The following is a 16,184-nucleotide window of genomic DNA, read 5'->3' on the forward strand; positions in this document are numbered from 1 at the left end:
GTGTTGTAAATGTTGTACCTTGATGAAGGTATCTTTTCTTTTATGTACACTGAGAGCATATGCACCAAGACAAATTCCTTGTGTGTCCAATCACACTTGGCCAATAAAAAAAAATCTAATCTATTCTATTCTATTCTATTCTATTCTATTCTATTCTATTCTATTCTATTCTATATGTCTTCTATGGATAGCAAAAAATACTTCTCTCTTTATTTATTTTTTTGTCAGCAATTTCTCAAAACCAGAAATATTACACAAAGTGCTAATTCCTCTTTATGAGTTGCTCCCTATGGTTCAGATCAGGCCGCAAAACAATGATGTAGCACTTTGGCAAGAATATGCATCCCAGTAATGCAGCACTGGAGGACAAGATGGAGAAGACCTCCACAGCTACCATGGCTTTGCCTTTTGTGCTCAGATAGGCTGGAAAGAAGGAGATCCACACACTGCAAAAGGCCAACATGCTGAAGGTGATGAACTTGGCTTCATTAAAGCTGTCAGGTAATTTACGGGCAAAGAAAGCCATAATAAAGCTGGCAAGGGCCAAGATACCCATGTAGCCCAAGACACAGTAGAAGAAGGAAGCTGACCCCTCATTGCACTGTAAAATCATTTCTTGGAATGCAGAGTGCATGTCCAACTCAGGGAATGGGGGAGAGGTTGACAACCAAAGAATACAAATCCATACTTGTAATAGAGAACATGAAAGCACAATGGAAAAGGCCATTCTTCTCCCTACCCATTTCCTCATCTGAGATCCTGGTTTAGTGGCCATGAAAGCCACAACCACAGTGATGGTTTTAGCTAGTACACTGGAAATGGCCACTGAGAAGGTGATGACAAAAGTTGGTTGTCGGAGAAAGCAGGTTATTTCGCCAGGTTGGCTAAAGAAGAGCAAAGAGGAGAGAAAACAGAGCTGAAGAGACACTAGCAGAGTGTAGGTGAGGGACCGGTTGTTGGCTTTCACAATGGGAGTATCTCTATGCTTAATAAAAGTTCCAAATACCCAAGATGTCAAGAAGAAGAGACAAACAGCTGCAGAGGCTAAACCAATTCCTAAGGTTTCTTCAAAAGTTAGGAAGACCAACAGTTTCATGATACATCCTGTCTTTTCTTTATTTGGATAATGATCTTCTGGACATTGAAAACAGTCATCCATATCTGAAAGAAAAGTCAAGGCATGATCTTATACACTCCATATTTTTGAAAATAATATTCTTTATGGGTAACCTCTTAGGTTTTTTCTATTGTCTACCAGATGGATTATGTTTCTATGAAAATGCAGTTTTTCCATCGTTGTGTCACCTGGGACCACCATAAAAAAAGTTCAGTGGGAAGGGCAATTATTCTATGAAATGCAGTCCTGTCTAATAAATTTTGAAATTTATTAAAATTTAGAGCATTTTGACTTTTTCCATTATTCCAAAACATGGAAAAGAAACCTGTAAGGGTGGATAGAAGAGCTTAGGTTTTATTGAGCAAACTTTGAATTGAGAATGACAGGTTGAGATTCACAGGTATAGAAGTGAATATTGACCTTTAAGAACTCAAAACTATTTGCTATACTAAAAGTGGTGTATTTGCTTCAGTCTATCTAATGAGAACTTGCTGGAATATTTAACCTACCCTTTTGATTTGAAATCTTCCCTTCTGGACACGGAACACAGTTGTAGCAACAGAATTGCTTTCCTTCCAAGCCTTTCTTCCAGGATCCAGGGGAGCAATGGTCATTACACAGAGAAATTGGAAGAACCTAATATTAAACGTAAAAGATTTTTGCAAAGAGAAATTTTTAAGCAGTTTCTATTGTTCTCCTTTATGGTGGGAGGAAGAATATTTGAATTCTCAAATGGTTAGTCTAGGTGTATTTATAAGATAAAGGTTTCCATGGCCAGTTGTGTTCAACTTTAGGACACAGTGCTCATTTCTTTTTCTTGACCAATGGAGCCAGCATTGTCCAAAGATATATTCCATGGTCATGTAGCTAGCATGGCTGTATGACAAGGAACATTATTACCTTCCCGCCAAAGTGGTACCTATGAATCTACTCAGATTTGCATGCTTTTGAATTCCTAGGTGGATGGGAGCTGAGGCAGGAATGCGAGCTCACCCTATTGCGTAGTGCTTAGGTCTCAAACCCGGGCTGGCAGCTTTTCAGCTGTCAAGATCAATGTTTTTAACTACTGAGCCACCACATTTTTTTTAACTATCCATTAAAATGTTGACACTATAAGGATGAGCAAAGGGTGTGTTTGGAGAATGGCAGGTTAAAAAAAGAAATTTATGTGATTACAATATTATGAGAATCCTGTGACTCCTATGATTTCAAATGGAAATGCAATCCAAATGTGAATATCTATCTTTTAAATTGTAATGTCATTTTGTCACTTTGATGAAAGCTTGATCATTGATAATGTTTGTACAGAATATGCCATTTCAAAAATCACAAATTAGATTTCTAAAGAGACTCTGTCCAATATTGGATCAAAATGCATTAAGGAATAGTTGATTAAACGAGTCCAGACCTGGTTAAATGTTGGGTGCCACACAATCACATCTTCATCAATGATTAATTCCTTTGCATTGGGAGTATGAGGCTCAATCTTTCCAACTCTAATTCTCTGAAAGGATCTGTTTGGAAAAGTGATCAAGTTCGTGATGTCAAATCCACCTGTTGCTTCTCCTTTCTCATTCAGGAACACTCCTTCTCCAGCTGAATTGTTGAAAGAAATGCCTTGAAGAAATGAATGGAGCTACTTGAAAGAAAATGGAAGAGAGTTGAAAGAATAATAATGAAGAAGTGGCCAGTATATTTAAATTTTTCTCAGTCATTCTTTCCGTTGCTCTAACAAATATCAAATAAGTACACTCAGAATATAGATAATCTACATTTCAGAGACAGATCTGTATTAATTTAAAGTTACTTCCAGGGGAAAAAAAATGAAACAACAGCAATTTACAAATCAAAATCAAAACAAGGTATTGACATTATACATCTTGCTTCAGATATGATTTATATTCACTATTTAAAGAACTAGGCAATCAAACTTGGACCATATCTAAATTCATCCTACATTATTTCTTCTTTGTTTATTTATTTATTTATTATTTTATTTATTATTCACATTTTTATACCACCCTTCTCTGAAGACTCAGGGCGGTGTACAGCATAGATAAAACACAGATACAAAAAATTTAAAATACAATATATAATTAAAAATCTAATTCCATAAGCTGAATATTTAAAATACGTGGATAAAATTACAGAATAAAATAACCCCATGAAAAAACCCCACTAAAACCCTCGATTAAAATTTATCATTAGGCCAGCCTTGCTTGATGGAAGAAGAAAGTCTTAAGCTCGCGCTTAAAGGTCCGAAGATCAGGGAATATGGGTAGTTCATTCCACAGGGCAGAAGCCCCCATAGAGAACGCTCTTCCCCTGGGGGCCGCCAGCCGACATTGTTTGGCCGACGGCACCCTAAGGAGGCCCTCCTGTGAGAGCGCACAGGTCGATGGGAGGCTACTGGTGGCAGCAGGTGGTCCCGTAAATATCCCGGTCCCATGCCATGGAGCGCTTTAAAGGTGATGACCAAAACCTTGAATCGCACCCGGAAGACCACCGGCAACCTTGTTAGTACAAAGGTATTTGACATCCTAAGACGTGACAAATTTCCTTTAGCCGGAGTCTACCATCTGAGACGCAATTATTGAGAGAGAGGGGGGGGGAGAGGGAGAGCGCACTTTCAAAGGGTGGAGGCCAGAGCTGAAAAGGACTGACATTTGGTCCATTCCTCTTGAACATTGATAGAGAGAGAGTGCTCTGCATCCCAACTCTGGAATGTTCATGAACCAAGGAGAAGTAGATTAAAGATCTGGCTGAGGATAATTTCGGACAGCAATAGCACTTAGAGTTATATAGTGTTTCATGGTACTTTGCAACCCTCTCTAAGTAGTTTACTGAGTCAGCATTTGCCCACAACATTCTGGCTCATTTGAATGAATGAATGAATAATGAATAATTTAATTTCTATACTGCCCTTCTCCCGAAGGACTCAGGGCAGTTTACAGCCAAGTAAAAAACACAATAAAAAACATACAATATACAGCTAAAAAACGATTTTAAAAAACCTATTCAATTTGGCCCATTAATTAAAAACATAAAAAAACCCATTAAAATTACTAATAGTTTTTAATTTTATGCCAGTCCTGCATGGAAGAATAAGTATGTCTTCAGCTCGCGGCAGAAGGTCCGGAGGTCAGGGAGTTGTCGAAGTCCTGGGGGAAGCTTATTCCAGAGGGTAGGTGCCCCCACAGAGAAGTCTCTCCCCCTGGGGGTTGCCAGTGACATTGTTTGGCTGACGGCATCCTGAAGAGGCCCCCCGATGGGAGCTCATTGGTCGATGGGAGGCAAACGGTGGCAGCAGGCGGTCCCGTAAATACCCTGGTCCTAAGCCATTTACCAACCTCAGAAGGATGGAAGGCTGAATCAACCTTGAGCCAGTGGGAATCAAACTGCTGAACTGCTGGCAACTGGCAGCCAGTACAATTAGCCTGCAGTACTGATTTCTAACCACTATGGCACCATGGCTCAGGTGAGAATCATTATTCACAAGCTAATAAGAAAAGTGAAATGTCTAAAGGTCAGAAATTTATTTATTTATTTTTTGTATTTTTATACCGCCCTTCTCCGAGGACTCAGGGCAGTGTACAGCATAGATAAAACAGATATCAAAAAAATTTAAAATACAATATTCAATTAAAAATCTGATTCAATAAGCTGAACATTGAAATTACTGAGTAAAAGTTACTAAATAAATTAAACCCCTTAAAAGCCCCACTAAAAAACCCTCAAATTAAAAATTTATCATTAGGCCAGCCCTGCTTGGTGAAAGAAGAAGGTTTTGAGCTCACGCTTAAAGGTCCGAAGATCAGGGAGAAAACGTAGTCCCACAGGTAGATCATTCCACAGGGCCGGAGCCCCCACAGAGAATGCTCTTCCCCTGGAGGCTGCCAGCCGACATTGGTTGGCCAATGGCACCCTAAGGAGGCCCTCCCTGTGAGAGCGCACTGGTCGATGGGAGGTAACTGGCGGCAGCAGGCGGTCTCGTAGATATCCCGGTCCCATGCCATGGAGCGCTTTAAAGGTGATGACCAAAACCTTGAATCGCACCCAGAAGACCACCGGTAACCAGTGCAGCCTGCGCAGGAGAGGTGTTACATGGGAGCTACGAGGCGCTCCCTCAATCCCCCGCGCGGCCGCATTCTGCACCAGTTGGAGCCTCCTGGTGCTCTTCAAGGGGAGCCCCATGTAGAGAGCATTGCAGTAATCCAGATGGGAAGTAACGAGGGAATGAGTGACTGTGCATAATGAGTCCCGATCCAGGAAAGAAATGTTTTTTCGGCACAAAAAGAAGATTGCAATCACACACAATGCAATTGAATTTTTCTTGGAAGCAGGTTGGACAAATTCACAAGACAGACTATCTGGAGATGAAAAGTTATTTATACAATGAAAATTGATGCATACAGTAAATCCCATTGTCTATACTGAAATTAGGAAATAAATGGTTTATATTCATCCTCTTATTTTATAAAATTAAAAAATTTCTTGTCTGTGTCTCTATTGATTTGTAGCCATAGAGCAGGATAAATAAGCTATATTAGATTGTAGGATAATCATTGAAATACAAGATAGGTGTGGCATGGAAAGATTACCTGCCAAGAAAGCAGATTTAGAAATCCAACCCTTTGAATCTCTCTTGGTTGAGATTTTGATCTCTCTGCCTCATGCAAAGAATGTGCCACTGCATAAACAGCGTTGTAGATACTGTAGCTTTGGCCAGTCATCTGCAACTCAAACAGAGTACCAGGTAGCTTCTCCAAATTCTCTTCTCCAGTACAGGTTTCAGTGACCGTTGAAGATAATTCTGTATTTGAAAATGAACAATCAAACAATTGCTCCCAAACCTCTTGAAGAAATCCATCTTTGTGGGTTGAAGGTTTGATGACTTGTAGAAATTTTTTAAAGCCTTGAATGTCTCTTGAATGCACAGTAAAGGAAAGAGCCCCATGGAACATCTGGAGACCCCAATTCCTTTGAATTCCCATCAGGATGAAATCAATTGGATTCATCAGTATCCAAACCTTCCTCAATAATGCACTCTCTTTATTTTCGGAATCACGTAGAAACATGACACTTCTGAGCCACGCTACTGTGAAGGATTCTCCATGGACAAGAAAAACATTCAATTTTTGGTCAATCAATTTATTCAAAATAATTGAAAAAGAATCTAACATTTCTGACACATCTTCCAAGTGGAGATGTTGTGGAATGTTTTGTATGAAAGCTAAACAGATCCCATTCTGTGAAAGCAACGGCTGCAGTTTCTGCAAAAAACATTGTTCCTTATTTTCAGACGCAAAGAGTCCAATCCACGTCCATCCAAAATGCAGAAGAAGTTGTATAAGTCCAGGGTACTGATGCTCCTCTTTTGGGACCATGCAGTACAGTGGAAATAACTTCGTAATCTGAAATTCTTCTTGGGCAAAGGAACCATAAGTCAGCTAAACAAATGAAAAAGAAAAATTCATTATTGATGAAAATGATGGGAAAATATGAAAACTGCTTGTGAGAAACTTAATGAAGGTCTCCCTAAATTGAACATTTGTCCAATTCTATATATGACAATTCTGAAGACAAAGAGAAGCAACTAAAATCCCAAAATGAAATATTTTCTCATCTGAAATATAACCAATTTATAACCACACTCAGTTTCCTAACACAGAGTCCCAGTATGTTCACCCCTTAGAACATCCGGAAAATTGCTATCTTATACTTGTATATGAAAGACTATGTCCATGGGATTCTCGAGGAATAGAAAGGGTTAATCATGTCTTCAATACTATAATTATTAGAGATCTCCAAAAGTACCACATAGCCCCAATTCTACAACAATTTCCAGGTAAATTAGTTGAGTTTTAAATTCAGTTATTACTATCAGACCCAACCAAGACATACCATGGAGGACCCTTCCAACTCTATTATTCTATGTTCCATGTGCTAGCTAGTCTTTTCTATCCTCCTATTGTCACAGCTACAGATTTCACCGCAGATAGTGGTCAAACCACAACATCAAATGACTCTCTAAAATAAAATTAATTTTGTACTGTAATTTGTGATTTAAATTTTCTAATCTATGATTGCAATAAAAGATTTAGATTTTCTTGACTGATTATTTTCAGTCAACATTTTGAGTTGTGGGAACAATTGCAGAAGGGAGAGAAAAGAGCGCTAAATTAAAGTCCTACAGAAAGGAATGGCAAAAGTCAAACTAACTCTACAACACCAATCCTTAAACAATTGCTAAAAAACAGTAGAGTTTTATACTAAACTACTTTTATCATACACCAAGCAAATTGTAGTAAGAATTGTGACCTATTGCTGGCTGGCAGTCAAAACACATATATAATTATAATAAAAGATTTTGATTTAATTGGATTACCTTGAGCCAGTCTATTGAGTTGTGAGAAAAACAGAAGAAGGGTGATAAAAGTGTATTTAATTGAATTCCTGCAGAAAAATATGGCAAGCAACTAGTATCTACTATTAATTACAAAAGAATGCTCTCTTTCATTCCATCCCAAACTACCTGTGGAATTTTGTAGACATTTATACTTTCTGCCATAAAGGATGATGTATCAGGACTTAGTCCCCCAATGATGGCCATGAGATTCTTCTGCCTATCACATTTGTAGTTTGGGACAAATTCCTGGGATTTGAAAAGCAGGCCCAGGGTGGTGCGAGAGGTCATCCTTGCATTGTTGTAACTGTCATAAATGTGGAACCCAACAGTGACATTGGGTAAGATCTGGGAGTCCTCATTGATCTCCTTCACAGCAAAGGCCAAGGCGAGGGTATGCTGGTAGAATTTGGTTATTACACTGCAAATAGTTTAAACACCCCCATTGAACAAAATAAGCTGACAATTCTTTTATGGAAAAGCATTGATATATGAGTAACAACCATTTCTGTCTCTGTTGTAAGTGAGAAGATGAGAGTCTTTGTAAGACACTCAAAAATTTGTATAGTTTTCAACAATGTAAACTGTTCAAGCTATCACATTTATTTCTACTAGTTTGGCACAAAATAGAATACAAACACAAAATATCACTCCTTTAATACATGTAAGTTGCACAGACTAGATACTTTTAATTATCTTACACTCCCTAAATGTTCTCCAAAGGAACTTCTTGCAGAATAGTTTTACACATTTCATGATTAAGATTTTAACACAATGAAAATGATTTGTTTTCCCACAATCAGATAAGTTTGAAAGACGAGGAAGCAAGTGTAAGTTTATATACAAAACGATGTATTTATTCTCAAAGAGGTATTAATCATATAAGCAATTTTGGGAGATCCGGCAAAGATTAGAAAATGAATGGAAAGAAAAAAATCCTTACAGTGGTAAAAAGTCACGTCTTAGAGAAGGATGTTCCTTAAATTCAATTTCAATAAAGGAGTGAATTATCTGAGACACCATCCCACCCACAATGAGATCACCAGGCTGGTACCATTCATGGGGAATCGGGAAAACATCACTCGCAGGGCAGCTCAGAGTAACTGCTTTCTGCACCAAGAGCATCAGAAGGAACATCATCTTCAGGCATTTGTCACAGTGAAAATATTTGTGTCTCCTGTCCGTAAGGAAGTTTGTATTTCAGGGGTTCATTCAATGATTAAGCCGAGGTTGATACCTGACAATGCACCTCATCAGAAATCCCATCATTTTCTAAAAAAAGTTTTTTGTGTGCACAAATTTGTATACTCACTATCATTAGGATTGAACAGATGTTCTGAAAAAGAAGAAAGGAGGGATCAAACTTGTAGCAATGAATCTGATGGAGCCATTATTATCCCTTTGTGCCAAACTCCCTGAGGTTCAAGAGTTACTTTATAACCAGATTGATAACTTAATTGTTGCCTTTATTTAAATACCTTTATGCATGGCCCTTGAAGTTTTGGCCTAGCTAAAAAGAATACAGTGATTCCTGTAGGAGATAATTATTTTGTTTTTTGTGAGTTCAACTCATCTTTCAAATGAGCAAGTGCAAATAAAAGTAATCTAAAGGACACTGGCAATTAACAATAGTCTTAAGTGTTGAAATTCATGGTCATTCCTTACAGTGGAGCAGCGTTCCCATTTTTCATATAAAATGAATAGAATTGTTCAGTAGAGAAGAGGAAACATTTTTTACGTGTTAAGGTCTGACAGATAAACCAATAATTTCTTTGGAGGTTTAATCCACATTTTCAGTCAGACTGTTGAAGAATGAAATAATAACAATATTTATGCTGATATTTGGAAGGTAGCATTAGCCATTGGCTTGAGTTTCATAATCTACCCATCCAAGTCTTTGGTTATTTATTTATTTATTTATTTTATTAGTGTCCTGACTTGCATTATTTTTATAAATAACTCAAGAAAGAGAAGATATCTAACACAATTATAATTAATATCTTTTATAATTATTATAACCAGAGCTTATAAAACATTTGCTAGACCAATTCTTGAATACAGCTCGCCTGTCTGGAACCCATACCACATTTCAGACATCAATACAATTGAACGTGTCCAGAAATATTTTACAAGAAGAGTTCTCCACTCCTCTAAATACAACAAAATACCTTATGCCACCAGACTTGAAATCTTGAATTTAGAAAACTTAGAACTCCGCCGCCTTCGACAGGACCTGTGTTTAACTCATAGAATCATCTATTGCAATGTCCTTCACTGACTACTTCAGCTTCAATCATAGCAATACAAGAGCAAACAATAGATTTAAATTCAATGTTAACCATTTCAATCTTGATTGCAGAAAATATGACTTCTGTAACAGTTATTAGTGCTTGGAACACATTTATTTATTTATTTATTTATTTATTTTGTCACAACAATATATGTAGGTAGGCATCATACAAAAAGATTATATAGTATATAAACACATATATAAGTAAATATTAGGAGGTATAAGCATATATATATATATATAGGAAGAAGAAAATAAAAACAATAGGACAGGAACGGTAGGCACGTTTGTGCACTTATGCACGCCCCTTATGGTCCTCTTAGGAATGGGGTGAGGTCAATAGTAGAAAGTTTTTGGTTAAAGCTTTTGGGATTTTGAGAAGAGACCACAGAGTCAGGTAAAGTATTCCAAGCACTGATGATTCTGTTACAGAAGTCATATTTTCTGCAATCTAGATTAAAGCGGTTGACATTAAGTTTAAATCTATTAGTTGCTCTAGTATTATTGCAATTAAAGCTGAAGTAGTCTTTGACAGGAAGGACATTACAATAGATGATTCTCTGAGTTAAACTTAGGTCTTGTCGAAGGCGACGGAGTTCCAAGCTTTCTAAGCCTAGGATTTCAAGTCTGGTGGGATAATGTATTTTATTGTTTTCAGAGGAATGGAGAACTCTTCTTGTAAAATATTTCTGGACATTCGATTGTATTGATGTGGTGAGGGTTCCAAACAGGCGAGCTGTATTCTAGAATTGGTCTAGCAAATGTTTTATATGCTCTGGTTAGTAGTGTAGTGTTTTTGGAAAAGAAGCTATGCAAGATTAGGTTTACAACTCTTAGAGCTTTTTTTGCGATGTAGTTGCAGTGGGCTTTGGCACTTATATCCTTTGACATGAAAACTCCAAGGTCTTTAATGGGATGGGGGTCGTCAGTAAGGTAATGTCCATCTAGTATGTACTTAGTGTTTGGATTCTTTTTTCCTATATGTAAGACTGAGCATTTGCTGGATGAAATTTGGAGTTGCCAAGTTTTAGACCAAGCGGTTAGATGATCAAGGTCTTTTTGAATGATAGAAGTATTATCTGTGGTGTTAAATAGTTTGACATCGTCAGCAAAGAGAACACAATTACTTGAGATATGGTCACAAAGATCATTAATGTATAGTATAAAGAGTGTTGGTCCAAGGACGCTGCCTTGAGGAACGCCACTCTTGACAGGAACAGGATTTGATAAAGCATTGCCAATTTTGACCACTTGTTGTCTGTTAGACAGAAAAGCAGATATCCATTTGTGAAGGGGTCCTGAGATGCCATAGGATATTAGTTTTAGGAGAAGTTTATCGTGTACTACTGAGTCAAAAGCTTTGCAGAAGTCTATGTAGATTGCATCTATTGATTTGCCTTGATCAAGATTTGTAGTCCATATGTTTTTACAGTGGAGAAGTTGTAAGTTACATGATAATTTTTTCCTGAAACCAAATTGTTTATTGGAGAGTAGGTTGTTAGTTTCTAAGTGTGAGGTAATGGATTGGTTGATGATTGATTCCATGACTTTTTTTTTTTTTTTTGTTTACATTTATACCCCGCCCTTCTCCGAAGACTCAGGGCAGCTTACAATGTATAGGGCAATAGTCTCATTCTATTTGTATATATTTACAAAGTCAACTTATTGCCCCCCCAACAATCTGGGTCCTCATTTTACCTACCTTATAAAGGATGGAAGGCTGAGTCAACCTTGGGCCGGGCTCGAACCTGCAGTAATTGCAGGCTTTGTGTTCTTAATAACAGGCCTTACCAGGCAGAGCTAAACCGGCCACTTTGCAGGTGACGCAGCAAAGAGAGATCAGTCTGTAATTTTCGACTAAGCTGGGGTCTCCTTTTTTGAAGATAGGGATGACTGTGGCTAGTGATCAAAGTTTGGGAAGGGAACTGGTAGTGAAAGCTTTATCAAAGATAATACTTAGGGGTTCTGCTATATTAATGGAAAGTTTTTTTAAGAAATATGCACATAGTCCATCGGGTCCAATAGACAGCGATGGTTTTAGGTTATGAAGAGCTTTTCCAACATTATCTTCTGTGAAATCTATGTGAGTTAAGTCATCATAATCATTGCTGGTACGTTTGTGGAATGTCAGATATGTGTTATCGGAGTTAATAAAAACTGAGCCAAAGAAAATGTTGAAGAGGTTTGCTTTAACTGTTTCGTCATTGCATTCTTTGTTGTTAGAATCTTTTAGTGGTGGGATGGATCTTGAGTCTTTAAGTTTATTGTTAACAAAATTATAAAAGGCACGATTGGAATTTGTGCGCAGAAGCTTCTCTTCTTGCTTGGTGTGGTAATTTGTGCATTCAGTTTTTATTTGGTTGCATATATTTCTGTAGCGGTTTTTGAAATTTGCAACATAGCCTTTTTTGTTTCTACCTGACTCTGTGGTCAGGTAGAAACACTACCTGACTCTGTGGTCTCTTCTCAAAATCCCCAAAGCTTTAACCAAAAACTGTCTACTATTGACCTCACCCCATTCCTAAGAGGTCTATAAGGGGCGTGCATAAGAGCACAAACGTGCCTACCGTTCTTGTCCTATAGTTTTCTTTCATTATATCCAATTAATATAGTTATCACATACTTATGCTCATATATATGCTTATATATTTTATAGTTATTTTCATGCTTATGCTTATACATACTGTTGTGACAAATAAAATTTAAAAAAATAAATAAATAAACACACCTTCTTCCTCCTATGATAGTATATGATCGATATGATATGATACGATATGATATGATTTGATATATACCGTATCATATGATATTATAGCAGTGTCCAATATCTATTCTCCAAAGCATTTGAGGGCAGGACAAGAAGCAATGGATGAAAAATAATCAAAGAGAGAAACAACCTAGAAGTACAGAAATTTCCTGACAGTGAGAACCACTAATCAGTGGAACAACTTGCATCCAGAAGTTGTGGGTACTCCATCATTCAAGAAGAGATTAAACAACCTTTTGTCTGAAATGGTATAGGGTGGTGTGCTTAAGCAGGGGGTGGGACTATAAGACCTCCAAAGTCCCTTCTAACTCTATTTTGCCCACAACAGTAAGAAGGTGGGTTAGGCTGTGAGAGAATGTCTGTGTGAAAGTTACTCAGTGGGCTTTCAGGGCTAAAGTGGGACTTGAACTCATTGCCTTCCATTTTCTAACCCGGTGCCTAAATCACTACACCAAACCGACTCTGAAATCAGACACTTTATTTATTTACTTATTTATTTGTTTGTTTGTTTAGTCAAGCATGTATAAGATAACAGATATAAGTATAAATATGTGTTATGTCCTCCTCGCCTCTGTCCAAACGATGGCTTAATTAGCCGGCTCTTATCAGCTCTGGCAGCAAAAGAGCCAGAGTCTGCCCAGAGCCCTCTTCAGCTGCCAAGATGCTGGTGAGTCACAACCTTCAGCTCTAGTCAATCCGTGGATTTGCCTGATACAAAGAGACACACCAGCTCTTGCTGCCTTTTATATCCTGTGGGTGTGGCTCCATGACTCAGCACTTCCTAGGCCTGCCCCTCCCCTGCTTCTGTTGTTCCCTTCTCTCCTGCCTATGAAAGCTAGGATTCAGCCAAGCCTAATTGCTGTCAGCTGGGTCTGCAGGCGTGGCCTGGGGGGGGGGAAAGAGTCAGGGGAAGGAGGCCTTGTTATCTTGGCCTGCTTCTAGCTCCTGGAGCTAATCCAGGGAGGCCGGTGCTTCCGAGGTAAGTCCTGATGGCCCTTCCCCCTCACTGTCCAAATCAGTTTCTGGCAGCAGGCCCGGCTCTGAGTCACTTTCTGGCAGCAGGCCCGGCTCCAAGACACTTTCGGGCATGGGGCCAGGTTCGGGGGCGGGAGCCACAACAGTATGATTATGAATACATGAACTGGATATGAATAAATGGGGACAGTAGGAAGGGGATGGTAGGCATGTTGGTGCACTTATCCACGCCCCATTGCAGACCTCTTAGGAATGGGATGAGGTCAACAGTAGACAGTCTAAGGTTAACATTTTGGTGATTTTGGGATGAAACCACAGAGTCAGGTAGTGCATTCCAGGCATTGACCACTCTGTTACTGAAGTCATATTTTTTGCAATCAAGTATGAAACAGTTTACCTTGAGTTTGTATCTATTATTTGCTTGTGTGTTGCTGTGGTTGAAGCTGAAGTAGACATTGACAGGTAGGACATTGTAGCAGATAATTTTATGTACTACACTTAGGTCAGACTGAAGGCGGCCTAGTTCTAAGTCACTGGCTCTCAAATAAAATATTTCACTTAAGAGTGAATGAAACAATCATTTTTGAGCCAGTAATGCAAAAGCCACAAACCAGAGTAGGAAATATTGAACTGATACTCAAAGAAAAGAAAAATAGTGCTTGCTGGCTGTGACTGCCACAGTTTCCATGGCTCTGTTTCAGTAGATTATATTCCTCCATTGAATCCTTATCGTAATTGAATACTCTTTTGTAAGACTCTGAAGAAGGGGTGAAAGCTAAAAATTTTCCCTACCGGTTCTGTGGACATAGCTTAATTGGTGGGCGTGGCTTGGTGGTCAGGTGAATGAATGGGCATGACCAATAATAATAAATAATAAAAATAGTAAAGTATACAAATCTTGGGAGCGCAGCAGTCTACCTTCTTTAAAAATACAGGCACTGGTCTACTAATTGCCTTTTTTTGGGAGGCACCAGTGTACCTTCTTTAAAAATGGAGGCACCAGTCTACTAGCCGCCTACATTGCTGATCAGCTGTAGTACGGCCCTTTGAAGCGTGAGAGACATTTAAGGCCGTTTGCAGCTATATCACCACCGAGAGCTTCAAGGACAGAGAAGAGGAACAGTGAGGCATGGGCAGTGGATGGGGTAGGGATTTTTGCTACCAGTTCTCTGAACTACCTGCCCCCATTGCTGCCGGAATATGCGATCCGGTCCGAACCGGGAGCATCTTACCCCTGCCCTGAAGGCCTGTTTTTTTCAGTGGGCCTGAGGAAACCAGAGTTGGATGGAGCCCATCAAATGCCTTTTTTGACTGTGTGTTGTCACCAGGGAAGATGTAGTTTTTGATTTTGATTCTTTCCCTATATTGTGTTTTATTGCTTGTAAGCTGCCAAGAGTCACTTGAGCATGTAGATGGCTATATAAATTTTCTGCATTAATAATTAAAATGGAAACATTGGACATGATTTGATTCAATATAGAATAGAATAGATTTTTTATTGGCCAAGTGTGATTTGGACACACAAGGAATTTGTCTTGGTGCATATGCTCTCAGCATACATAAAAGAAAAGATACGTTCATCAAGGTACAACATTTACAACACAATTGATGGTCAATATATCAATATAAATCATAAGGATTGCCAGCAACAAGTTATAGTCATACAGTCATAAATGGAAAGAGATTGATGATGAGAACTATGAGAAGATTAATAGTAGTGCAGATTCAGTAAATAGTTTGACAGTGTTGATGGAATTATTTGTTTAGCAGAGTGATGGCCTTCGGGGAAAAACTGTTCTTGTGTCTAGTTGTTCTGGTGTGCAGTGCTCTATAGCGTCGTTTTGAGGGTAGTAGTTGAAACAGTTTATGCCCAGGATTTGAAGGGTCTGTAAATATTTTCACGGCCCTCTTCTTGATTCGTGCAGTATACAGGTCCTCAGTGGAAGGCAGGTTTGTAGCAATTATTTTTTCTGCAGTTCTAATTATCCTCTGAAGTCTGTGTTTTTCTTGTTGGGTTGCAGAACGGAACCAGACAGTTATAGAGGTGCAAATGACAGACTCAATAATTCCTCTATAGAACTGAATCAGCACCTCCTTGGGCAGTTTGAGCTTACTGAGTTGGCGCAGAAAGAACATTCTTTTTTGTCCTTTTTTAATGATGTTTTTGATGTTAGCTGTCCATTTTAGATCTTGCGATATGATAGAACCTAGAAATTTAAAGGTTTCTACTGTTGATACTGTGTTGTTTAGTATTGTGAGAGGTGGAAGTATGGAAGGGTTTCTCCTAAAGTCTACCACCATTTCTACGGTTTTGAGTGTGTTCAGTTCCAGATTGTTTTGGTTGCACCACAAGGCTAGTCGTTCGACCTCTCGTCTATATGCAGATTCGTCATTGTCTCGAATGAGACCAATCACTGTTGTGTCATCTGCGAACTTCAGTAGCTTAACAGATGGATCGTTAGAGATGCAGTCATTGGTATACAGAGAGAAGAGAAGTGGGGAGAGCACACAGTCTTGGGGGGCCCCTGTGCTAATTGTACAGGTATTTGATGTGATCTTGCTTAGCTTCACCTGCTGCTTCCTGTTTGTTAATCTCTAATCTCCTAACAAGACAGCTGGATTCTCAATG

At 38.7% G+C, this 16,184-nt stretch overlaps 1 protein-coding gene across 1 annotated transcript; it reads right to left on the reverse strand.

The window, feature by feature from the left end:
* Positions 1 to 262: 262 nt before the first annotated feature.
* Positions 263 to 8,663, reverse strand: LOC131197005 (extracellular calcium-sensing receptor-like). Its single transcript, XM_058180556.1, has 5 exons — positions 8,467 to 8,663; positions 7,653 to 7,944; positions 5,719 to 6,567; positions 1,627 to 1,753; positions 263 to 1,161 (listed from the first exon to the last, which is right to left on the reverse strand). Exons 1-5 carry the CDS (start codon positions 8,661 to 8,663, stop codon positions 263 to 265), a joined length of 2,364 nt encoding a protein of 787 aa, XP_058036539.1.
* Positions 8,664 to 16,184: the final 7,521 nt, after the last annotated feature.

The sequence above is a fragment of the Ahaetulla prasina genome, chromosome 4 (assembly GCF_028640845.1).
Source record: "Ahaetulla prasina isolate Xishuangbanna chromosome 4, ASM2864084v1, whole genome shotgun sequence".
NCBI lineage: Eukaryota > Metazoa > Chordata > Lepidosauria > Squamata > Colubridae > Ahaetulla > Ahaetulla prasina.

Coding starts and splice junctions, on each gene's coding strand:
- LOC131197005 (XM_058180556.1), bottom strand. CDS start 8,663: ATGATGTTCCTTCTGATGCTCTTGGTGCAGAAAGCAGTTACTCTGAGC. Junction 7,945..8,466: donor AGACGTGACTTTTTACCACT/GTAAGGATTTTT, acceptor AACTATTTGCAG/TGTAATAACCAAATTCTACC. Junction 1,162..1,626: donor GAAGATTTCAAATCAAAAGG/GTAGGTTAAATA, acceptor CTTTTCTTTCAG/ATATGGATGACTGTTTTCAA.